Source organism: Myotis daubentonii, chromosome 2 (assembly GCF_963259705.1).
Source record: "Myotis daubentonii chromosome 2, mMyoDau2.1, whole genome shotgun sequence".
NCBI lineage: Eukaryota > Metazoa > Chordata > Mammalia > Chiroptera > Vespertilionidae > Myotis > Myotis daubentonii.
In genome coordinates this window covers 66,960,754-66,987,018 of record NC_081841.1, presented here as the reverse complement: position 1 = coordinate 66,987,018, position 26,265 = coordinate 66,960,754, and the positions used below count along the sequence as shown (strand labels likewise).

Sequence of the window (26,265 nt, the reverse complement as noted above, 5' to 3'; positions counted from 1 at the left end):
CAGGTTTGATTCCCAGTCAGGGCACATGCCCAGGTTTCAGGATTGATCCCCAGTAGGGGGCATACAGGAGGCAGCTGATCGATGTTGCACACTCATGTTTCTCTCTCCCTCTTCCTTCCAATCTCCAAAAATCAATAAAACCATATTAAAAAGAGAGAGAAGCCTGCAAACACTTACGATTTCTAAGATAAGGTCATAGGAATATTAATTTCTAAAATACTGTAACTCTGCCCTAGCTGGTTTGGCTCAATGGATAGAGCATTGGCCTGCAGAACAAAGCGTCCCGGTTTCGATTCTGGTCAAGGGCACACCTTGGTTGCAGGCTCCTCCCCAGCCTGGGCCCTGGTCAGGGCTCATGCAGGGTGCAAACAATCCATGTATTTCTCTCACATTGATGTTTCTCTGTCTTCCCCTCTCCCTAAAAAAATCAATGGAAAAATATCCTCTGGTGAGATTAACAAAAATAAAAAATAAAATAAAAATACTATAACTCCTTCCTATATTTCCAAGATTCAATAGAGAGGAGACAGAACAACACATGGGGATTAGATTCAAAGAAGACACAGATTGAGGTAAACGAAAACCAGGTTGCATTGATTCTAAGTTTGCTGCCCCACATCTAAAGTCAAGATGATTAAAAAAGCAAAGCAAAACTCTTTCAAAAATAGGTTTTAAAAACTTTTTACTCATATAAAAAGCTGAGTCAACATTAAAGTCAAAATAGGGTTTTTATATTTTTCAGAAAAATTAAGTGAAATATCCTTCTGGTTTTCTCTTAAAATTCCAGTTTCTACAAGTATCCTTGGGGACATTAAAAGGAGCTTGTGAGTTTTCTGACTGAATTACTTTAGCATTTTTCCATTTAAGCACCTAAGTTCTTCTACATATGATTTGCATTCCTAAGGTGCAGTTACTATTTTGTATGAGAGATAATGGTGCTTTCTGTGTAACCACAGCCTTATATCTATCAGCAAAATACAAATATATATATATTTTGACCTAAAGGGTGGTATTGGCATTTATTTCATTCTTTTTAACTCCTATGAAGTAGGTGCTATTATCATTCCCATTTTACAGATAAGGAAATAGAGGCATCTAACCAGGTTCACATGCTAGGAAGTGGCAGAACTGGGATTAAAAACCCTGGAAATCTGGTTCCAGAGGTTACATTCTTATTCATAAAATGTCCATTTTGTATTTTTACTTTTAAATAAATTAATGTATTTCCTACCAGATCTCAACCAGGCGATTTTGCCTGTCAACACCTGCTCTCCTCCCCTTTCCCTAAATCTAACTAGAGGACAGCTGGCAATGGCATTACTGGCATCTAGTGGGTGGAGACCACGGATGCTACAAGAATCCTGTCATCCACAGGGCAGCCTCCCACAACTCCTTCATTATCCAGCACAAAACATCCATGGCGCTGGCTGAGAAACTCTACAATAGAATATAAATTCTAGGAGGTCAGGGCACTAAGTTAATCTCACTGCCCTATCGTCAGACCTAGAACAATGCTTGAAATGGAGTACTTAAATTTTATCTGTTGATTATCTGTTTTTAAGAGCCTAGAACTGAGCCTGATACATAGATGGTACGTAACAAACATTTGAATTGAGGGTTGTCCTAGCCGGTTTGGCTCAGTGGATAGAGCGTTGGCCTGTGAGTTGAAGGGTCCTGGGTTCGAATCAGGACAAGGGCATGTCTGGGTTGTGGGCTCAATCCCCAGTAGGGGGCTGTGCAGGAGGCAGCCAATCAATGATTCTCTCTCATCATTGATGTTTCTCTCTCCCCCTCTCCCTTCCTCTCTGAAATCAATAAAAATATAAATATTATAAAAAAGAGGGTGCCCTCAAAGAGGGTCAAATGGATGCAACAGGACACAGTAAACTGAAGTGACTTTAGTGCTCCACAACCCCATGTCTTTTGGGTTTAATTTTCTCCCAATGACTGTAAATACAACCAGTTCTGCCAAAATAAGTCTTTTTAGTTAAGTGGGGCTACTGCAAGGACAAACATTTATTTATTTTTTTATAGATCCATGGAACCTTTAAAGACACAAAGATCCATGGAACTTTGTGAGTTAAATATATAAGGAGTAAGACCCTTTTCTTCTTTAAATGGAAGTATCCAATTCAAATAGAATCTATTTAGGGGATTGGCAGACACCCCTACGTGAGATGGTATCAGTAATTAATTGATGATATACTCCAGTGGCTGACAAGTACTTTAAGAAAGTTTGAGTTAACATTTGTTTGCAACCACCGCCTCCCAAAAAACTGAATTACAGTACACATAAGACACAGACAGACCTATTATCTAAAAAGAAAGTAGTACTTGAGTCCACTTCATTCAAAAAATTTTATAACCATAATATTCTAAGTATAACTTCATCCTATATTAAAAAAATCCAAATGTGTAACATCTGTCAACGTATTTTCAATTCTTCCTTACACCTCAAAGAGCTATTAAACATTATGCAGAAGGCATATATTCGTAAGTAATATTGCTTGATTTACAAAATTCTTTCCCAAGGATAAATTCAAAAGGTTGTTATATGGATATTCAAATAATGCTAGGGAAAAAATGACATTATTTCACTTATTCTGTACGTAATGAATGAGTCTGCTTGCCCAAATGTTAAATTATGAAACCACACTATGTAAAATACACCTATTAGATTTAAAAAGAAGTTAAATCTATATTTATTTACTAGCACTGTTAAACATTACACAAAACACATTCAAGTGGCAAGTAATTATAATGCAAGCCCTTGCATGGCAATCCAAATTTATTGAACTACTGATGCTAAGTTATACAAAATTGCACCACTTTAATTAAGGCTTTTAGTTTACATTTGGCCACCTCTAAGTAGTTGTAACATTAGGTTGCTCAATTTAAATACTGTGGCTCCCTGTTGGATAGACACACAATCTTTACACCCAAACATTAATGCATACAAAGCAACAAGGCATTGTTAAATAAAACAGCAATAGTTACTGCAACTTGAGCCTTGTGACCAATTACACATGATTAAAATTACTTCCCACATTCACATCCACAGTACTCGTCCACCATTTAACATCTCAACCAAAACGTTACACATGTGAAACAATCACTAACAGGCAAAAATACTAAACCTGTATATTTGGTATTGCAAATACACTTATGCATGAGCAAGCAAGGGATTCACAGTGAGAATCTACAGCTGCAGAAGCCTGAAAATGATTTACAAAAATTGTTAAATCATTAAAAAATTGTTTGAAAATATACACTTCTTGTTGTAGACCCCCACTGTACACACAACTATAAACATTGTTCCCTATGTAAACAAAAAAGGAAACATATAATAAGAGATTTGAAAAATCTGGACATTTCCTTCCCAACAGATATTAAAGGCAACGTCTTTAATCTAAGACATTATACTGAAAGGACTATTGTATTTTTAAAGACAAGATCACTGTCTCCACAGGTTTTTTAAAAATTAAAAAAACTATATAGCTGTGTTAATCAAAGCGCTTATTTGTATAATACAATGATAATGACCTTGATTTTCTTAAAAAAAATTACAATAAGCTACAAGTATCAAAGAAGCAAAGTTATCTGGAGTAGTCTATATAGGAGCTCTTTGGACTTTCTTTTATTATGCTAAAATAGTGGTGCTTTTAGGATTTACATTATTGTACTCTCCAAAACAAAGTATGGGGTGCGTTATAGTATACAGTACACCATTTTCATACATGTACAACATTGGTGGATGAAAATGTCTCTTAGCAGTAATACTGGATTGTAGCCTCTGGTTTTACCAGATGCATACACTAGGGCTATTATATAAGTAAAAATCTCTCTTGTGATACTGGAAAGTGATTAGAATGTGCAAACTGATGTAGTAGCTTTCATCCGCCTCTTAAAGGGTACCACCACAGAAAGTCCATTTAAGATGTTGGTAGGTTTAACAAAGTTGGAATGCTGGCACTGTTGAATTGGGCAACAGTTCTTCAGACCTGTCAAAAGAAAAAAATAAATTGCAAACATGGGTTGAAAATAGCACACACAAGAGCCAAAGGAACACATTAAGACAACAGGGTTCAAGTTTTAAAAATGAATAGAATGCAGGCTCTTGTCCTCATTACATTAATGACATTGTACCACAACTCATAGCAAAGCAAAGCAAGGGTAGATGTTTTCATCCTTTTAGAATGACTTCATCTAACCTGCTGCCCTCTTGAAAGCTAGTCAAATGAAAGTCTTAGATAAAAAAGGCAGTATCCCTTAGTGCAAATCTCTGTGTATTACCTTCCAAAGATTAAAAGCAGGGGGAGGAGGGAGGAAACCACATTGAAATTTTATGTCAGTTCAACTTCCTTAGAATTAAGATGAAAAGACAGCAGTATTAACAAAATTGGTGATTCTACAAGTGTTCACAATCCCAGAATTACATCATAAGTATAGAATGCACAGCTCACTAAGGTTGCTAGTATCAGAAAATCAAGGCCTTTCTTCCTCGCTCTTTCAATAAGAGTGGCTAAAAGCTGGTTCAGAGAGCAGACAAGAAATTATCCTATGATGGCTCTTTACAGTTGAGTTATATATATACTTTCTAATTCCATATTTAAACACATTCTATCAATTTTTAGATGTCAGAAAAAAGGCTAGTATTACACTAAAATCACGTAAACTTAAAAAATTGTGAGTGATATAAATAAGTCAAAACACATTGCCAAATATCTATTTACTTTGGATGGTTTTCTCCATACATGTCTGGGCTAAAAAAATGTTCCCTTTTTTTACTGTTTTTGTGGGGCTCAGACTTGTTGCGAGCTCCAGAAATGCTGTTAATACGTATGTGTTTGCTGATTTCCCAAATGCCTCGAACTTTAAGCCCTCATTTAGACTCTGAGTTTGCTAAGTTTTTCTAGCAGACTGAATGTAGCAAATTGGAAGGGACAGATGGGAATGTGTGAGTTCAGGCACATGTGTGCAAAGAATGGGCATGTATGTGGTCAGGAAAGAGAGAATAACAAAAGTGAGAGGATATACCTCTGAACGGAAAGCCTTAAACAGAGAGTAGGGTCAAAACCCCCCAAAGATACAGAACCAGAGTGCTATGGTAGTATAGGGCCATTTAATTTAACACAAGAAGCAGCAGAATCACAAACATATAAAGTGCCCAAGTACAGTACAATATGGTTTAATTAACACTGAGCAGGGAACCATTATTATTGGCAAACAGCAGTCGCTAAATGGATGAGGATTTATCATGTGCCAGGCACTGATCAATTGCTTTATAAGGTTTAACTCATTTAATATGATTATTTTCAAAAACTATATAAAAATGTTATATGCTCAGTTTTCCTTTGCTATCTCATCGGTGGGCTGAATTTGTGGTTCTCTCTGGCTGGAATTCTCCATCCCCTACACAATTTCTATTTGACTTTCCTATCTCAGCTTAGATGTCTCTTACAGACTTTGCCTGAATCCATAGTTCATGTGACATACCTGATTTGGTGTCCCAGTTACAAGCTCCTATAGTACTCATTATGACATAGTACTCACTAGTAATGAAGCATGGACTTGGCAGCCAGTCCATGGCTTAAATTATGTACTCCAGATCACTGGGTTCAAATTCTGGCTTTGTACTTACTTACTGCAGGGCTTGAACAAGTAATCTTTTTGTGTCTCAGTTCACTCATTTGTAACACAGACAGTATTTAAAAATAGTGCCTGGCCTATGATAAACGTGTCATGAATTCTTATTATCAGTACCAGGCTGGATTTATTCTATAACATTTATAAATGTTATAGAATAAATAACATTTATTTATAATTGTTATTTGCATTTATCATAGTTTGCAATTATTTGTCCAACTCTACCACTAGACTTCAATTAAGGCAATGAAGAAGCAAAGAGAGGTCAGTATTGTTCATCACTGTATTGTCAGCAAAAACCAGTGTCCTATTGGGGCATAAGCATTTATTAAATGAACTAGAATATTCACTTATGGGTAATACTTCTCATGATATGTAAATGAAATAATTATTTTAATCACTAGGATATTATACTAACTCATGAATATCTTAAAAGGGAAGTAATTATTTCTTTTTTAGAACAAGAAAAAATTCTATACTTGCTGTCTTAACAAGAGTGCCCTAAATGAAGTTGAGGTTACAAGTTAAAAGATTTAAAAAAGGAGGAAAATAAACAAACATACCTGGCTCAGAGCTACAATGCATTTAGTATATTAAAGCAGCTGACATGATGACTTTTTGCGGGCCTTCCCAGGCACTGGAGTTTTTCTGTTAATTTGCCGCACTAGGTCATAAAAGATCTGCAAACATATATATATATTTTTAATTTATAGGAGACAAAAAACTAAAAACAACAAAAAAACCCCAAAAAAACCTCCAAAAAGTAAAATTAAAAAATAGAATTTTCCATGGATATAAATGAACCCAAGAAAGGAAACATTTTTTTTCAGTTAAGAAATAAGAGTAAAACCAGGTATTCTTATAAATGCCAAGTTCTTTTCTGTTTATTTTTTGGGAGGGCTAAAATTGTTCTCCTTAAAATAAGTACTGAGTTGAAGGAGCTACAGAGATCTTAACCTTAGTTCAATTAGAACATTTACTCTTCTTCAGATCTTTCCATGTATCTTTACAATACGACTTTAAGCCCCTTCAAGGCAATAACTGTGCATACTTTTTTCAATTTGCTCTCTTTTACATAACACATCTTTCAAATATCCAAAGGCTTAATTCGTGTTCCCTACCCTTACCATTTTTTTTTTTTCCAGCCTTCCTTCCTTTCATGGTTTATTCCACTTTAATGATGAGGTTAAAATACACTGTTGCTTATTAACATGCATATTATTTAATAGAAGATTATTTAATAGAAGATTAACAAAGCACCCTGAGCCCTAGCTGGTTTGGCTCAGTGGATAGAGAGTTGGCCTGCGGACTGAAGGGTCCTGGGTTTGATTCCAGTCAAGGGCACATGCCTGGGTTGCGGGCTCATTCCCCACCCAGTAGGGGTCGTGCAAGAGGCAGCCAATAAATGATTTTCTTTCATCATTGATGTTTCTATCTCTCTCTACCTCTCCCTTCCTCTCTGAAGTCAATAAAAAATACTAAAAGGAAAAACAACAACAACAAAAGCACCCCGAGTACATATTAATTTGAGGTTGTGTTAATACACATATGTTATTTTCCATTAATTCTGCATGTTGAATTCCAAATAGAGATTTTAAAGTATAGTTCACCATACCTCATTAACATTTATTTTTGATTTTGCAGAGGATTCTAAGAATGCACAGTTGTTCCACTGTCTTGCTAGATTTTGACCTTGTTCCTTTCCTACAACTCTTTCATCTTCCAAGTCACACTTATTACCAACCAGAATCATTGGAACCTAAAAATATATTTGTGAGGGTAAAAAGAAATAAGTAAATAAATATATGCTATAAATTCAAATTCAAAGAATTCTTAGAGTCAACTCTAAGGATTATTTTTTATATTACACCAGAGAAAAATATTAAAGTAATCATTTGTAATATAATTTACAGTTAAATATGAAAGCCTTAATAATGTTAATTTAAGAACCTTTCACATGAAAATTTTAGAAAACAAGCTAGGATCTGTTTATGAAAGGGGAAAATAACCCTTAAGATTATATCACAATGGACTTATAACTGATTATAATAAGCAAAATACAAAACTTTTTCAAAAAGGAAGTACCAAAGGGTGTTGCTGTAAAAAGCCAGTATATCTCAAAATTTTAAAATGTTTCTTTTAGAGATGTGAATCAACTTCAAGTTTTCTGACACACATTTATCAAATAACTAGAGGCCACTTTGGGCCTAAAAATTTGTGCACTCGGGGGTGGGGGGGTCCCTCAGCCCAGCCTGTGCCTTCTCACAGTTTGGGACCCTTTGGGGGTGACCACTTGCTGGCTTAGGCCTGCTCCCTGGGGGATTGGGCCTAAGATGGCAATCAGACATCCCTCTGGCAGCCCGACAGCCCTCGGGGGATGTCCATTTGCCAGTGTGAAGCAGACCTAAGCTGCAGTCAGACATCCTTAGCACTGCTGAGGAGGTGGGAGAGGCTCCCACCACCACCGCTGTACTGGCAGCCATCAGCCTGGCTTGTGGCTGAGCAGAGCTGCCCCCTGTGAGAGTGCACTGACCACCAGAGGGCAGTTCCTGCATTGAGCGTCTGCCCCCTGGTGGTCAGTGTGTGTCATAGTGACCAGTCATTCCCAGTCCTTCTGCTGTTAGGGTCAGTTTGCATATTACCCTTTTACTATATAGGATAGAGGCCTGGTGCACAGGTGGGGGCCAGCTGGTTTGCCCTGAAGGGTGATCCGGATCAGGGTGGGGGTCCCGCTTGGGTGCCTGGCCAACCTTGATGACAGGCTGAGGGCTGTTTTCAGGCTGGCCTGCGACTGAAGCTCCCAGCCTCTTTTTTTTTTCTTTTTGTTTTATTCTGGGATTTATTTACCTTCTATAGCTGTCACTGGAGCTGAGAGCCCACTCCAGCTCTGAGGCCGTTGCTGGTTGAAAGCAGATATCTGGGTTTGTTTAGCTTCTATAACTGAAACTCTGTTCCCATCACTGGCCACTCTAAGCTCTGAGGCCCCCCTGGCTGAAAGCAGGTACCTGGGGATTGTTTAGCTTCTATAATTGCAACATTGTTGCATCTGGAGCTCAGAGCTGAGCGCGGCAGGCGGGGAACCTTGGCTTCCTCCATCACTGGAGCAAGCAAGCCTCCTGTTCGTTTCAGCTGCCTGGCTGCCGGCCGCCATCTTGGTTGGCAGTTAATTTGCATATCCTGCTGATTAGCCAATGGGAAGGGTAGCGAAGTTACGGTTAATTACCATGCTTGTCTATTATCAGATAGGATTAGTCTCAAATTTACAACTTAAAAAGGAGAAATTTGAAAAGTCCCTAAAACAGAATTTTTATTTATAGTCTAATTAAAATGCTACAAAGTTACAATCATCTTGATTTACTAAAATCTAGACCACATTAATCAAGTGTTTGGATGCATGTGATGTTGTAATTTTAAAAGGACACTATGGAAAAATAATACTTATTCTTCAAAACTCCCTTTAATCATTTAGAGATTGACTTTCTAAAGAATTTTTGGGGAAAAAATCCAAACTAGAAAATCAAGAATTTTGGCTTTTTAAGAAGATATAGAGTATCCTATCTAATAAAGAGGGAATATGCTAATTGACCCTCACCATCGCAAAGATAGTGGTACCCACAGCCAATAAGGAGGGAATATGTTAATTGACTGCACACACTCAAAGATGGTGGCACCCACAGCCACAAGATGGCCAGCAGGGGAGGGCATTTGGGAGTGACCAGGCTGGCAGGGGAGGGCAGTTGGGGGTGACCGGGCTGGCAGGCAGAATCGGTTAGGGGCAATTAGGCAGGCAAATGGTTGGAAGCCAGCAGTCCCAGACTGTGAGATTGGGCCTAAACCGGCAGTCGGACATCCCTCGAGGGGTCCCAGATTGGAGAGGGTGCAGACTGGGCTGAGGGACAACTCCCCTTGGCCCCGTGCACGAATTTCATGCACCGGGCCTCTAGTTATATTAATAAATACTTGTTTAATGCAATTGATAGAAGAAAATTACAGTAGTTACTACAGATAATACAAAACAGATTTACTAATTAAGAAGTGCTTCACTGAGGTCACTATAAATATGTAGGGTGCCCCAAAGTTTTTATTTCAGAAGTCCAAGAAACAACAGCATTTCCTAGAAGTCTCACAATATTTACCATAATTAAATTATAGATATTACAGTGGTTCTTGAAAGTGTTGGGCCAGACCAGCAACATCAACACCATCTAGAAACTTGTTAGAAATACAAATTCTTGAGCTCAATCCCACACCTAATGAATCAGAAACTCTGGGAATGGGGCAGGTGGGGCCTGGCAATCTGTTTTAACCAGTTTCAGCTAGTGATTTAATGCAAGATGAATTTTGAGAACCACTGCTATATAGAGTAAGATAAGGAATTAAAATAATCCTTTTGAAGTTTCCTACAGGGATTAAACTCCATTAAGGTGCACTTTGAAGGGGCATGTAAATTAACATTAGAATCTAATATATTTGTTGGTTTCCTGAAAAATAATTATTATTTTTCTCCTTTTCTGTCATAGTTTCTTTAGATGTGTTCATATGTTAAAAAGGCTCTTAAATATACCAGTAATGTGGCCAGAACATAATTTGCTCTATTAGTTAATGTTTGTCACACACATCTGTCCTTCTTCCCCACCAAATGCATGATTTAAAAATGGGAAGGATATAAATTTTATTTTACACAGGTTAAGGGGAGAGGAGTGTTTTCACTTTCCACATTATATATATTTGAAATAGGTATGAGGGTTAAAGATATATTTTGCCTCTCAAGGAAAAAGCTTTTGAAATACAAGCCTCCCAAATAAATACATCAACTTTAAATTCTTGGTTTTAAATTGGATATCACTACAATAAGAGTTTAAAATAAAGTACATTTATTTATTTGGATGTCAGCTTACATCATCAGTGTCTTTAACTCGAAGAATCTGTTCTCTCAGATCTTGTAAATCATTAAATGTGGACTGTGCTGTGATGGAATATACTAATGCAAAGCCTTGTCCATTTTTCATGTACAAATCCCTCATTGCTGTAAATTGTTCCTACAATAGAAAGAATCATTAAAGAATAATGTTGTGACAGTTAATTTGACAATTTTTAAAGTCTATAATTAGAGCTCAATGAAGAATATTGTAGTATTATGTAACATATCTTTAAATTACAATCTGTGGCAAGATCCTATTTGAAAAGCTGTTATTTCAAAAAATAAGCTTTTAATTTAAAAATGATACACCAAAGCAGATTTAGGTGCAAAAACTATACTCAAGTGGAACAGAAATATCCTGTCTCTAAAAGCTACTTAATGGAAGCTTTTAATATTTTATAACTTACAGGGCACCCAAATAAGTCCCCAAGTTACAGCTAAGCTCACAATGCTCTAGTTCTATGGGGTCCACCAGCATGCTTACCTACATCTTGCCATTTCCCATACCTTTTCTCTTCCATTAGGGAAAGAACATAGTCCATGGCACATATCAGGTACTCAAACATTAGTTGAATGAATACCATATATCCAGAATAAATCTTCCCTTTATCTTCAGATACCAACAAATCTAGTTGGTTTGTAAATACTTTAAAGGAGGAATGATATCATTCAAAATATTTCACACAGCTACAGAGGAATAAATATATCTTATAGAAATAAATAAGTATACCCAAGTATTTTCCACATTATTTAAAATGTGGTAATAAATTTTAACATGCTTTAAAAGTACTAGTGAGACTGAAAATTTTCATCCAAACAAGTTTCTACTTATTTTTTAAATAACTGACTCCCTGTAATTACAAAGGTCACACAGAAAAAGTAGAATTCAAGGATAAAAAAGCTTTACAATTTAATGTAAGTAGTACTTTTATATAAGCTTCACAAACATCTGTCTATAGAATATTAGCATTTACAAGGACAATACTGCATAAGTTGTGCATATACTTTGGTTCTTCATTTTACATACCGTTCCTGCAGTATCCAAGATTTCAAGCATACACTGCTGTGCATCTACTTCAACTTGCTGGGGTGGGGGTGGGGAGGGGGGGAGGGAAGACAAAATAGACCTTCATTTTTTTTTTTTAATATATAAACAACACTATCTTAATATACACAAAAACTAATATGATATTTAAAACAGAGACAGATTATAGCAACTCTAATCTCAATACTTTAACAGAAGAAAAAAATAGCTAGATAATTAAGGTCCACCAACTTTGTATTAGGTGCAAAAACCATGTATTCCGACTCAACACAGATAGTGACAAGATCCAAGCTCAATATGAATCACTAAACACTTTATTCTGGAAAGGAAATTATTTCAGCCCTAGCTGGTTTGGCTCATTGAATAGAGCGTCAGCCTGCAGACTGAAGGGCCCTGGGTTCGATGCTGGTCAAGGGCACATGCCCGGGTTGTGGGCTCGGAGCCCAGTGGGGAGCGTGCAGGAGACAGCCGATCAATGCTACTCTCTCATCATTGATGTTTCTATCTCTCTCCCTCCCTCTTTCTTCCTCTCTGAAATCAGTAAAAATATATTAAAAAAAAAAAAAACCAACAAAAAAACCCCCCACCCCTTCATTAAAAAAAAGGAAATTATTTCAAAAAAGCTTAAAAAATTAAAACCAGTTGTAGTGAGAATAATATCAGAAGTGATTCTGCCTACCACAATTCTGCCAATATTTTAGAAAGAGTTTCATTTTTCTAGATAACCACTTCCCCTCTTCACTATATTGGAATAAAATTTCTGGTAGCAAGGAAGCAGAGGACAGCTAAAAAATAAATTGTGGCCAAAACCGGTTTGGCTCAGTGGATAGAGCGTCGGCCTGCGGACTGAAGGGTCCCAGGTTCGATTCCGGTCAAGGGCATGTACCTGGGTTGCGGGCATATCCCCAGTAGGAGGTGTGCAGGAGGCAGCTGATCGATGTTTCTCTCATCCATGTTTCTAACTCTCTATCTCTTTCCCTTCCTCTCTGTAAAAAATCAATAAAATATATTTAAAAAAAAAATAAAAATAAATTGTGTTTCTCTGTTACCATCTTTCACCCAACATTTTCTTTTTTTTAAAAAAAATATATTTTATTGATTTTTCACAGAGAGGAAGGGAGAGAGATAGAGAGAAACATCGATGAGAGAGAAACATCGATCAGCTGCCTCCTGCACATCTCCCACTGGGGATATGCCCGCAACCCAGGTACATGCCCTTGACCGGAATCGAACCTGGGACCTTTCAGTCCACAGGCCGACGCTCTATCCACTGAGCCAAACCGGTCTCGGCTCACCCAACATTTTCTAGGGAAAAAAGTTATTTAAAATTAGCTGTGGAAAAAAAGTTCTACTGCCTCACTGCTAGGGTGCAGGAAGGGCTTTCCAGTTTTGTTTTGTTTTTGTAGACTGCGGACAAAGGAAGGAATGAAACACACTGACTGCACAGCAGCAGGGGCCATGTTGGCTGCTACATAAGGTGAGGCATAACTTTCTTGCTATTACATTAAATGTCTCCACATTAAGTTCTATTGTCATATGCTGTGTTAGCGAACATCGCAATAAACCTTTCCGTTATGAGCAGTGACACTTTCTCAAAGAGTTGTTAGTAGGAAGGTTAGGGATACTCCTGTACTCACATCTTTAGGTTAAAATGAAGGGAACCCGAGAGTATTTTTTCATCTTTGGGGTGGGGTTTGGATAGACCATGAAGCTACCACTTGAAATGGATGGCCTAGCTTTTAAGTTTATTTGTCAAATTAAAATGTTGGGGTCATGATAAACTTGAAATTCTCAGAGAGAGGAAGAGAGAATGAGAGGGACAGCGAGAGCCAAGTCTTCAAAAGCCTCATAAACTGGTAGACATGGAATGCCAAGAAATAATCAAGTGTAAATTTTTCCCACTATGTAAACAACATTCAATAATTATAAAGCTAAAACCAATAATTTATATAGTAAAGTGAAAAGCAAAAGGCCTTTAAAAGTAACATATACCTTTCTATAAGAATCTTCTATCGTAGGATCATATTTTTCAACAAAAATTCCTTGAACAAACTGTACAGTCTGAAAAAAATTAACATACCATTATACTTCTAAAGAAAAGAACAAATCCAAATCTGTACATTTCAAACTATTGATTTCACATAGTAGTTATGCCACTGATAAAAAACACAACCACATTTGAATGCATGCATTTGGTAAGATTACCTTAGAAAGTTGTTTTTTTAAAAAGTAATCACTATGCTCTTTGTTAGGTAATTCTAAATTTAGAGATCATACTATATTTAAAATTTTTTAAATATTTCCAGTGTCAGTCTTAATTGAATTTTAATTAGAAAGTGGCTAATTGTTTTGTGTACACACATGTGTGTATACTCATAACACTTCCCCATTACTCTGGATATAATTACACATGAAAAAGCAGCTCATGCTCTGTTGTACATACTTCTTATTTTGATTTCAGCATGTCAAGTTCTGTGCTAAGTGGCCAAGTGAGATGATCAATCTATCTTATTGTGGGGCTTTGCTAAACTCTCATCTATTCATCAAGTTATTTTCCCTAAGTTTCTTCCCTTTCCCAACCACCATCAAGCTGTGTCTTTCTTCTTGCTATACTATTCCTTGATACAGAAAATATTACTGTCAAAATAATGTAAAAACTGTATAGTCAGAGGTGTTATTTGAAAAAGATTCTTATAAGCTTTATTTAATATTTTCTAACATAAAAATATATATAATGACAAAGACCAAAATTAACTCCTATGTGGCTCTGAAATGCACACTTTTATATGCTCTCACCCTCTGTGCTGAGCTCACACTGTATTCTGGCATATTTCATGTTGGTCTGGAACCAGTGTTCCAGAGAAAATATGATCTACCCAGATACAACTAAGAGTTGACTAAAATTTTAAGAAAAATATTATATTGCTTCTAAAATTACTGAGATTTCACCTTAACAGATAAACGAGAACCAATAATCAAAACCTAAAACTCAACAGAAGAACATGTCTTAGAGTGAAGAGCTTAGGTATAGTGAGAATGACTTACCAGAGCGGATTTTCCAACGCCTCCTGAGCCAAGAACGACTAGCTTATACTCACGCATGGTGCAAACCTGTCAAAAGCTAGTACCTATTAAAGAAAGAAAAAAAATCTTAATATCTCTGTAATCAGGTGGTCCTTATATGAATAAGACCTTCAAGCAAATAGATTTATTTAAAAATGATTACTATACCACACTAATATGGAGCATCCCATAAACATACTTACTAAAGAATGGGCTCTTTTAACACATCAGATGCAGAAAGAAACTGCAAAATTACAGATATGACTTTCAGCATTTCCTAAGTTCAATTAGAATAAAATATTTACTCTATTAAGAAAATAAATGGGGGGAGGAGGCTGAAGAAAAGCTTGAAAGGATATTCTATTGGTTATAAGATGGCAGCAACAGACATGTTTACCTTCCTTTCTATCCTGAGTCACAAGTAGTTGAATGCCTACTAAGTACAGGAATATACCAAATTGGTGGTGGGGAAAGGGAAAATCCTGCCTTCACTGAGCTAATATTCTAGAAAGATAAATAGGATAGGGCAGGAGTCTATAGACAAATCCAGTCCACCATCTGTTTTATACATAAAGTTTTATTGAAATACAGCCATGCCTATTCATTTGTGCACTGTCTGTGGTTGCTATCTTGCTGTGATGGCAGTTAAGAAGTCACAGCAGAGACCATCTGGTCTGCAAAGCCTAAAATATTTACTTTGCCATTTATAGAAAAAAAACTGCTGACCCCTGAGATACATGAACGGTAAATGAGTTAGCAGAGAAAGCAGACCAAATATTCATTGCTGAAATGGGAGAGATACAAGGTGTCTGAAAATGGTTAGGAATCAGTGGCAAAATTGAATATGAATGCCCAGACTCTGTTCAATATTATGAAATACTAAGTATCAATAGCAATAAAACAAAAAGAAGCAAACTATACTAAGGCTTATCAGAGACACTAAAAGTTTCCATAATAGGGGAGAACATGAGAATACAAAGCTCCCACATTCCTAGGGGGGAAAAATTTGGTCAGTGGCCATGATACAAAAGTAGCCACCAGAACAGGTTCTAAACTTTCTTCTTAATCAAGAAATAATAGTTCTTTTGTCCTAGCAACAAGTAACTACCAGAACTGGTTTAAAAACATTTAATCAACTAATAATTGTTTGCTTCAGTGAATATGATTCTGTAAACCAGTCACTATCTGATAGCCCCTTCTGAAAGTCAATCATAAATGGACTCACTTTGGTATATTTCTTTGTGTTAAATCTCTTTATATGTTCTTTCTTCCAGCTTATATTCTTAGAAAAGATATCCTTTGTTTAATCTATCTCTCTATGACACTCCTTTATTTCTCAAGATGCCAGGCTTATTGCCATGGACTTTCTTTCAAAACTTTCTCCTTCACTTCTACCTAATATATACATACACACACTGAGTGGCCAGATTATTATGACCACCTGACGTTTGTAGGCAAATTAGCTATAATTTCGCATTGAAGTTGCTAGAGGGCCAGACCATTATAAATAGGGAAGCAGGTTGTTTACCACGACAGTAGAAGTGATTTTTTTTCTGAAGATATGGGTAAACAACGTGATTTAACGGCCTTTGAACTTGGGATATTACACACACACACACACACACACACACACACACACACACACACACACTCCCCCCGAGTGGCCAGATTATTATGACCACCTGACGTTTGCAGGCAAATTAGCCGTACACTGCATTGTATGGGATGTGAAAGCTGAAGGCCTGTTCGAACACCTTTGCTGTCTGCAGTTACCAAGATAAAACGTCTCCAATTCACACAGGAACACAAGGATTGGACAGTTGAGCATTGGAAAAAAGTCAGGTGGTCCAATGAATCACGTTTCCAGTTGCATCATGCAGATGGTAGAGTGAGAATTTGGCGGAAACAGCATGAAAGCATGCACCCCACATATATGAGTACAACCCTTCAAGATGGTGGGGGCAGTGTTATGGTTTGGGGCATGTTTTCCTGGCATGATTTGGGCCCTTTAATTCGTGTGCAACAACGTCTGAATAGCACAACATACCTAAGTATCGTTGCTGATCAAGTTCATCCTATCATGTTGATGGCGTATCCCAATGGAGATGGCTTCTTCCAACAAGACAATGCACCATGCCACGGCACTCGTATTGTGCACGAGTGGTTTCAAGAACATGAGGGAGACTTTACCTTGCTTAGGTGGCCCCCACAATCACCAGATCTCAATCCAATTCAGCATTTGTGGGACGAAGTTAAAAGAGCCAGCAGGCAGCTGGTTCCATCCATCAAATCTCACAGAACTGGACAGTGCTATTCATCAGGCATGGTGTCAGATTCCTCGCATCACCTTTCAACATCTCGTGGAGTCAATGCCAAGAAGAATCGCCGCAGTATTGAAGGCAAAAGATGGCCCAACGAAGTACTGATGGGGTGGTCATAATAATCTGGCCACTCAGTGTGTGTGTATCTATCTATCCATCCATCCATCCATCCATCCATCCATCCATCCATCCATCCATTCCACGTTCAAAGGCTGTTAAATTGCGTTGTTTACCCGTATCTTCAGAAAAAAATCACTTCTCCTGTCGTGGTAAACAACCTGCTTCCCTATTTATAATGGTCTGGCCCTCTAGCAGCTTCAGCATGAAATTATAGGTGATTTGCCTACAAACGTCAGGTGGTCATAATAATCTGGCTCCTCAGTGTGTGTATGTATTCTCATTCTCTCATTCCCCCCCCCCCCCCCCGCCTGGTGCACGAAATTCGTGCACAGGTACGGCCCCTAGGCCTGACCTGCAGTCAGGGCCTATCTTATTTATCTTTCTAGAATATTAGTTCAGTGAAGGTAGGATTTTCCCTTCCCCACCCCCAATTTGGTATATTCCTATACTTAGTAGGCATTAATTCACTCCTGCCTTTGAAAGTTTGTTCATCTTTAAACTCTAATTCCCTAAAACCATATAAAACTAGCAGTCTGCTCTCTTCAGGGAAGACTGTGTCTGACTAGGATAGCTTGTTTCTTAAAGTAATCAATAACTTCAGCTTTGTTTTTTGTTTCAGATATGAATAGTCTCTCTTATTCTTTGAGAGTTGACCTAAGACCTTCATTTGGCATCATTCCAAATGAAGCCCTTAGCCAAACAAGTGTACTAAATAAATAGGCTGCTTTTGACTCACTGCTATTTGTTCTTTGAACTTACTGTCAGATGAGTCAGTCTTAACAATGGTGGGAGCTCCAATTGGTTCCTTGAGTTTTCATTGTTAAATTTGTTTTGTTATCTTGGACTTGCAAAAAAATTGATCTTTGTGTAAGGCAATTAGGCCTTTAGGTTTTGGCTTGGAGGTGTACTGTTTGGTAAATATTTCTGCCATTAGTTTAATTCTTTAGTTACTTGCTTTGCTTCTGTCCATCTATTTGTGATGTGTTTTGTTTTTTCCTGGACTGTCTAGTTTCATTCCCTGAATAGAGGATGCTTCATTTGGAATAGACGGAGGCATAGGCCTGATAAGCCTGCAATTAAATTCAAACTAGCCCCAAGTACTAAAAGGTTGAAGATGAGTAAAACTAGTGACCAAGCAAAGGGGAATGACTGTCAAATTTCACCTTGGGTCACTTTCAAAACCTTCATGATGGCATATTATAAGGTCAATAACTGTAGAATTGTTGATTATGTGGTTCCTTCCTAACCTCTACTTGGTTAGGGAACCTGAGAATCTGTTTGCAAGGGCACATCTATTAAAATTTTTTTTTAAAGTACTCAAATCATTTTTAAAAAAATATATATTTTATTGATTTTTTACAGAGAGAAAGGGAGAGGGATAGAGAGTTAGAAACATCAATGAGAGAGAAACATCGAACAGCTGCCTCCTGAACACCCCCTACTGGGGATGCGCCTGCAACCAAGGTACATGCCCTTGACTGGAATTGAACCTGGGACCCTTAAGCCCGCAGGCCAACCCTCTATCCACTGAGCCAAACTGGTCAGGGCTCAAATCATTTTTATTTAGGAATAATTTACATCTAATGAAACAAGTAGATCTTAGTCATTAAATTAGTTTTGACATTTTCTAGTGCTGGCAACCACAAACACAGCCCTCATTAAAATTTAAAACACTTTTATCACCTATAAAGTTCCCAATGTGCCTCTTCTAAGTAATTATCATGACACCATTTTTCTTGTCTCTAGTGATCTCTTTCTTATTTGTCAAAGCCAAAACCTTCTCTAAGTAGAATTTGTGTCTTTTATAAACTTCCAATATAATCCTGATTCTTGCACTTAAATTGGTAAATGACAAAAATTGTGACTAACAATTATGACTTAACAACTAGACCGATGGTCAACTTTCGGAATGTCAAAATTAATACCTTAATAGGAACTAAAATTTTATGAAGAATTATGGGACAAAAATAATACTGAATAATTAACTTCTTTAATTGGTACTCTGGGGCTTCAAAATATGACTAAAATAGTCTCTCTTTTGTTCTCTGTTGCTCAAATCTTTGGAAACCTACCCTCCCTGATTCATTCTGTCTATTTATACTACCCACAAAACCCTTCTATTTCTTCTGCTCCTCCCCTTTACCTCTGAAACAAACTACCTTCCTGAGGGTTTCTCAGTAAGGGAACAATTATACTAAACAATAAATAGCCCCTGTAATCGAGTAAGTAGAAAGCAGAGCTATAAAAATTGAATTTAAACACTTGGTCTAGAATTTAGTTAAAATTATGTTTAGGGATTTTCCTAAATCTCAGGAAGACTTACAGAAATTTGGTGCAGAATTCCAACTGAATTACTAATTATTTAATTTCCCATAAAAGAAAAAGGTTAAAACAGCAGGATAAAGAAAGACCAGATTCAAATATCTTTTAAAAAAGTGACTTAAAGAGAACAATAACCTACTTAGGTTCTATTTCAGAAGTCTTTCTAAGGGGTAGATTGGTCAAGATTTAAAGTTGCAAACAAAATAAAAAGGACTTAATAGAAAAAAAATGACTTCAGGAAATTTAAAAAAATATTTTGTGGTAGGGCCTAGCTGAGGTACAGGGAGACAAGCCCCTTCTCTCTGATTGACTAGGAAACTTAAAATGGAAAATTGTAATTTAGAAAATATACAATGGCTAAACATTTTCAGAGACCCTCACAAAGTAAACAAGCTAAAAAGAAACACTGAACCAAAAGGTCTTTGTTTTCTAAGAAATGGGAGCCTATGGAATAGGATACCTGTACATACTGCAAGTAGAGCCATTGGAAGAACCAATGTTCCATGCTTACTAAGAAACAGAAGTAGAAAGACCCCCAATCTGTCCCATAATGCTGCTCGAAGGGAAACTAGAGCACTCAATAATTCCAGGAGTAGACTGACTACACAGAGTCATAAAGTAGTATTTTGGGGTGATGGAAGTGTTGTAAAACTGGTTGAAGTGATGACTACACAACTATAAAGTTACTAAAACCCAAGAACAAAAACACAGCCACAGCTGAAAAACAAAAACACTGATTGAATCAACATAAAAATTACCGTTTAAAAAACACCGACTATTGCCCTAAGGCGGTTTGGCTTGCTGGTTAGAGCATTAGCCCACAGATGGAAGGGTCAGGGTTCAATTGCCAGTCAAGGGTATGCATCTCGATTGCAGGCTCCATCCCTGGCCCAGGTGGGCATGTGTGGCTGGCAACCAATCAATGTGTTTCTCTCCCCCATCCCCCTTCTCATCAATGTTTCTCTCTCCTCCCACGCCATCCTCCCTCCCACCCTCCCTCCCTCTCCAAAAATCAATGGAAACATTTCCTCAGGTGAGGATTTAAAAAAAAAGACATTGACTATAAAAGTAAACATTTATGAAAACTACATTTCTTTCTTTTTAAAAATATTTTTGTTTAATCCTCACCCAAGGACATACTTCTATTGATTTTAGAGAGAGAGGAAGGGAGAAGGGGGGTGGGAAGGGGTTGAGAGAGAGATGGATGCGAGGGCAAAACATCGGGTTGCCTCTCACATCCACTCCTACCCGGGATTGAACCCACAAACCAGGGATGTACCCTGAGAATTGAACCCACGATCTTTCAGTGCATGGGATGATGTTCCAACCAACTGAACCACACTGGCCAGGGCAGAACTCCATTTCTTAATGAAATGGTTGGGACTCTTTTTCCCAGTCGCTTCATTTATCCATAAATATTACCTGTTGCCAGAATGAGTCATGTCTACCCATATTAGTGCTTCTGTAAGTAATTGGTTCCTCTTATTTCTTTTTATTGTTGTTGTTAATCTTCACCCAAGGACATGTTTCCATTGATTTTTTTAAAAAATATACTTTATTGATTTTTTACAGAGAGGAAGGGAGGATAGAGAGCCAGAAACATCGATGAGAGAGAAACATCGATCGGCTGCCTCCTGCACACTCCCCACTGGGGATGTGCCCGCAACCCAGGCACATGCCCTTGACCGGAATCGAACCTGGGACACTTCAGTCCGCAGGCCGACGCTCTATCTGTTGAGCCAAACTGGCCATGGCTCCATTGATTTTTTACAGAGGAAGGAAGGGAATGGGACAGAGAAAGAGAGAGAAACATCGATGTGAGAGAGACACATCAATTCATTGCCTCCCGCTGGGACTGAGGAACTTGCAACTGAGGTGCGTGCCCTTGACCAGAATTGAACCTTAGAGTGTTCTGTCCGCAGGCCAACACTCTAACCACTTAGCAAAACTGGCTAGTGCCCTTCCATTTTTCATTACTGACAAAAAAGATCCATTGCATGGGTATAGGACATTTTCTTTATCCACTCACCAGCTGGTGGACATTTGGATTGCTTCCAGCTTGTTTTAATTTTAGTAACTCAACCAAGAAGAATTTTTACCACAGAGCCCTATGGTCATAGGAAATTGAAAATAATTCAAATTTTGAAGTAGAGAAATGTGACTGAAGTCAGCAATAGACTTTCAAATCTAAAAATATAGTGGCAAAACACATCTAACTTACCAATAAGTTTTTTTTTTTTAAATACATTTTATTGATTTTTTACAGAGAGGAAGGGAGAGAGACAGAGAGTTAGAAACATCGATGAGAGAGAAACATCGATCAGCCGCCTCCTGCACATCTCCCATTGGGGATATGCCCGCAACCCAGGCACATGCCCCCGACCGGAATCGAACCTGGGACCTTTCAGTCCGCAGGCCGACGCTCTATCCACTGAGCCAAACCGGTTTCGGCTTACCAATAAGTTTTTTAACAAGGAATACCAATAAGAAGAAAATACAACTAAACATAGTCATTATTTTTCATTAATTTTTTTCAATACTTATATGGACCTGCAACCATATTTTAATTTAAATCCTGATAAATACCAATGCTATAAGTATTTTTTCCTTAAAAATAAAACCTAACAGTACAACAGCCAAAATTTGTGAACTAATATTATTTTTTTCAAATAATGTGTTTTTTTAGTACACCAGTTTTGAAAAATTGTTTCCAGATTTTAAGACTGACAAAAAAAATCCCTGATTTAATTGTGAATAACACATAATATAGAGTCGGAGAACCAAGATGGCGGCATAGGTTAACGCCGGAGTTTGCTGCTTTGAACAACTACTTCAAAAGTGTAACCAAAAAACGGAAGGGACATCACCCAGAACCACAGGAACGCTGGCTGAGTGGAAGTCCTACAACTAGGAGGAAAGAGAAACGCACACGGACACTCAGAGGAGGTGCAGTGCTGAAGTCAAATTCTGAGGTGCGGAGTGCGCGGAGCGGGCTGGTGGCGGAGGACGCGGTTGGCGTTTTCAATCGGGAGGGAGTCGAAGACTCTGAGCAACAGATCCAGGCGAGTCTTTAGGGACCCAGACTCAAACGGCAGAAGCGGGTCTGTCTGGCTTCGGTCAGAGCGAGTGCAGCTTTCTCTCCCAGCTTTGCAGCGGGTGCTGGGACTCAGAGAGGCAGAGCCCCTGGGGACAGGACTGAGAGCCGCCATAACTGCTCTCTCCGGCCCACCCTGTTGATCCTGTTCGACCCGCCCTGCCCAAGCCCTGTACACAGGCATTTGCCGGATAGCCTCAGGCAAAGGCTAGATTACCACCTCCCTAGAGGACAGAAGTTCTCTCACTGCTGACACAGCTGATTCTCATAGCCACTTGGCCTGGAGGTCAAACCCTCCCTGGAATTAGCTACAACAATCAAGATTTATCTATAAGACTGCGAACAAAGACCACTAGGGGGTGCACCAAGGAAGCATAACAAAATGCGGAGACAAAGAAACAGGACAAAATTGTCAATGGAAGAAATAGAGTTCAGAACCACACTTTTAAGGTCTCTCAAGAACTGTTTAGAAGCTGCCGATAAACTTAATGAGCTCTACACAAAAACTAATAAGACCCTCGATCTTATATTGGGGAACCAACTAGAAATTAAGCATACACGGACTGAAATAACGAACATTATACAGACGCCCGACAGCAGACCAGAGGAGCGCAAGAATCAAGTCAATGATTTGAAATGCGAGGAAGCAAAAAACATCCAACCGGAAAAGCAAAATGAAAAAAGAATCCAAAAATGCGAGGATAGTGTAAGGAGCCTCTGGGACAGCTTCAAGCGTACCAACATCAGAATTATAGGGGTGCCAGAAGATGAGAGAGAGCAAGATATTGAAAACCTATTTGAAGAAATAATGACAGAAAACTTCCCCCACCTGGTGAAAGAAATGGACTTACAGGTCCAAGAAGCGCGGAGAACCCCAAACAAAAGGAATCCAAAGAGGACCACACCAAGACACATCATAATTAAAATGCCAAGAGCAAAAGATAATGAGAGAATCTTAAAAACAGCAAGAGAAAGAAACTCAGTTACCTACAAGGGAATACCCATACGACTGTCAGCTGATTTCTCAACAGAAACTTTGCAGGCCAGAAGGGAGTGGCAAGAAATATTCAAAGTGATGAATACCAAGAACCTACAACCAAGATTACTTTATCCAGCAAAGCTATCATTCAGAATTGAAGGTCAGATAAAGAGCTTCACAGATAAGGAAAAGCTAAAGGAGTTCATCACCACCAAACCAGGATTATATGAAATGCTGAAAGGTATCCTTTAAGAAGAGGAAGAGGAAGAAAAAGGTAAAGATACAAATTATGAACAACAAATATGCATCTATCAACAAGTGAATCTAAGAATCAAGTGAATAAATAATCTGATGAACAGAATGAACTGTTGATTATAATAGAATCAGGGACATAGAAAGGGAATGGACTGACTATTCTTGGGGGGGAAAGGGGTGTGGGAGATGTGGGAAGAGACTGGACAAAAATCGTGCACCTATGGATGAGGACAGTGGGTGGGGAGTGAGGGCGGAGGGTGGGGCGGGAACTGGGAGGAGGGGAGTTATGGGGGGAAAAAAAAGGAACAAATGTAATAATCTGAACAATAAAGATTTAATTAAAAAAAAAAATTGTGAATAACAACTCTAAAATTGACCATTAGTTTTCAGCAGAAAAGATAATGCTGATTAATAGGTAATGTCTGTCATTGGCTTGGGGGAGGGGGGTAGGAAAGTGGTGGTACCTGTGTATTTGTGAACCATAGGCAGAACCTTTCCTGTACTAGTGTTCTTAGCTTCAAAGCCATGAATGAGCACTTGAGAACCTGTGAGATCCTAAAATTTCATGCACAATTTCAAGATGGGAAGAGTTATATCAGAATTTCAAGGGGATCTGTGATAGGTAATGCTTAAGGACTTTGAGAATTATTATTCTTTCACAGATCATCAAAGAGGGACAATTTTGACAGCATAGCATAGTGTTCATAGCACCAAAGTTTCAAATCCTGGTTTTGTATAACCGCAGGCAAGTCATGAAAACTTTTGGAGTTTCACTTTCCTTATTGGGTAAATGGAGACAGTAATAATCATATGATAAGGTTGTGAGGTAAATATACAAAATTGTTAACTCCACAAAAACTAGAATTTTGGTCTGTTTATTCATCATTGCTATATCCTCAGAATCTAAAACAGTGCCTAATATACTAATACTAGAGGCCTGGTGCACAAAAATTTGTGCACTGGGGGGAGGGGGGGGGTGTCCCTCAGCCCAGCCTGTGCCCTCTCACAGTCTGGGACCCCTCAGGGGATGACCACCTACTGGCTTAGGCCTGCTCCCCGGGGGATTGGGCCTAAGATGGCAATCAGACATCCCTCTGGCAGCCCGGCAGCCCTTGGGGGATGTCCACTTGCCAGCGGGGAACAGACCTAAGCTGCAGTCAGACATCCTTAGCACTGCTGAGGAGGCGGGAGAGGCTCCCACCACCACCACTGTACTGGCAGCCATCAGCCTGGCTTGTGGCAGAGCAGCATTCCCCCATGTGGGAGTGCACTGACCACCAGAGGGCAGCTCCTGCATTGAGCGTCTGCCCCCTGGTGGTCAGTGTGTGTCATAGTGACCAGTTATTCCCAGTATTTCTGCTGTTAGGGTCAGTTTGCACATTACCCTTTTACTATATAGGATAGAGGCCTGGTGCACGGGTGGGGGCCGGCTGGTTTGCCCTGAAGGGTGATCCGGATCAGGGTGGGGGTTCCGCTTGGGTGCTTGGCCAGTCTGGGTGAGGGGCTGATGGCTGTTTGCAGCTGGCCACAGCCCCTTCAGGGTGGGGGTCCCCACTGGGGTGCCTGGCCAGTCTGGGTGAGGGGCTGATGGCTGTTTGCAGCTGGACACACCCCCTTCAGGGTGGGGGTCCCCACTGGGGTGCCTGGCCAGCCTGGGTGAGGGGCTGAGGGCTGTTTTCAGGCTGGCCTGCAACTGAAGCTCCCAGCCTCTCCTTTTTTTCTTTTTTTATTCTGGGATTTATTTACCTTCTATAATTGAAACTCTGTTGCCGTCACTGGCACTCCCAGCTCTGAGGCCGAGGCTGGCTGAAAGCAGGTATCTGGAGTTTGTTTAGCTTCTATAATTGAAACTTTGTTGCTTTTAGAGCTGTTGCTTTCGGAGCTCAGAGCCCAGCCATGGCAGGCGGGGAACGTTGGCTTCCTCCATCACTGGAGCAAGCAAACCTCCTGCTCGCTTCAGCTGTGTGGCTGCCGGCCGCCATCTTTGTTGGCAGTTAATTTGCGTATCTTGCTGATTAGCCAATGGGAAGCATAGTGGAGGTACGGTTAATTACCCTTTTTGTCTTTTATTAGATAGGATAGTATGTGCTCAATAAATTAAATAGTATAGTAGTTTTCCTTAAGAGTCTTGGTACCTTGCAATATTAACAATCAATAAAAGATAGCTTAAAAATAATGATAATAGCAATGGTCTGAGTGCTATTGCTCAGTACATTGTAGCAGAACTGCTCCTCTCTCAGTTGAGAATCACTACTCTATACCATTTTACCTTTTAGCTCAATAAAACATAAGAATGCAGGTGGGGACTGCTGTACAGCTTTAGTCTGATTTATAACGTTTCTTCCAGGTAAGTTAAGATATAGAATATATATGCTAAAATTGGTTTCTAACCATATGGGGGTTCTATATTTTAGTCCTCCTGTCACTCACTGTAACTAGTTTGGAATATATTAAAATAAACTGAACTATACTATAATTCTTTAGCTATAGACTTGAAGG

General features: G+C 38.8%; 1 protein-coding gene across 3 annotated transcripts in view; it reads right to left on the bottom strand.

Annotated features, from left to right (window-relative positions):
* Positions 1-2,665: 2,665 nt before the first annotated feature.
* The window catches only part of RAP1B (RAP1B, member of RAS oncogene family), a 53,265-nt gene continuing 29,665 nt past the window's right edge, over positions 2,666-26,265 (bottom strand). For 2 of the 3 annotated variants that reach the window (XM_059683542.1, XM_059683543.1), the window contains exons 2-8: positions 14,658-14,740; positions 13,605-13,673; positions 11,595-11,651; positions 10,545-10,685; positions 7,262-7,405; positions 6,210-6,326; positions 2,666-4,001 (exon numbers count right to left, since the gene is read on the bottom strand). In XM_059683542.1, the coding sequence (XP_059539525.1) occupies positions 6,240-6,326; positions 7,262-7,405; positions 10,545-10,685; positions 11,595-11,651; positions 13,605-13,673; positions 14,658-14,714 (555 nt within the window). In that variant the 5' untranslated portion in view covers positions 14,715-14,740 and the 3' untranslated portion in view covers positions 2,666-4,001; positions 6,210-6,239. The remainder of the gene's footprint in view (positions 4,002-6,209; positions 6,327-7,261; positions 7,406-10,544; positions 10,686-11,594; positions 11,652-13,604; positions 13,674-14,657; positions 14,741-26,265) is intronic. The other variant, XM_059683544.1, reaches the window with a different exon arrangement.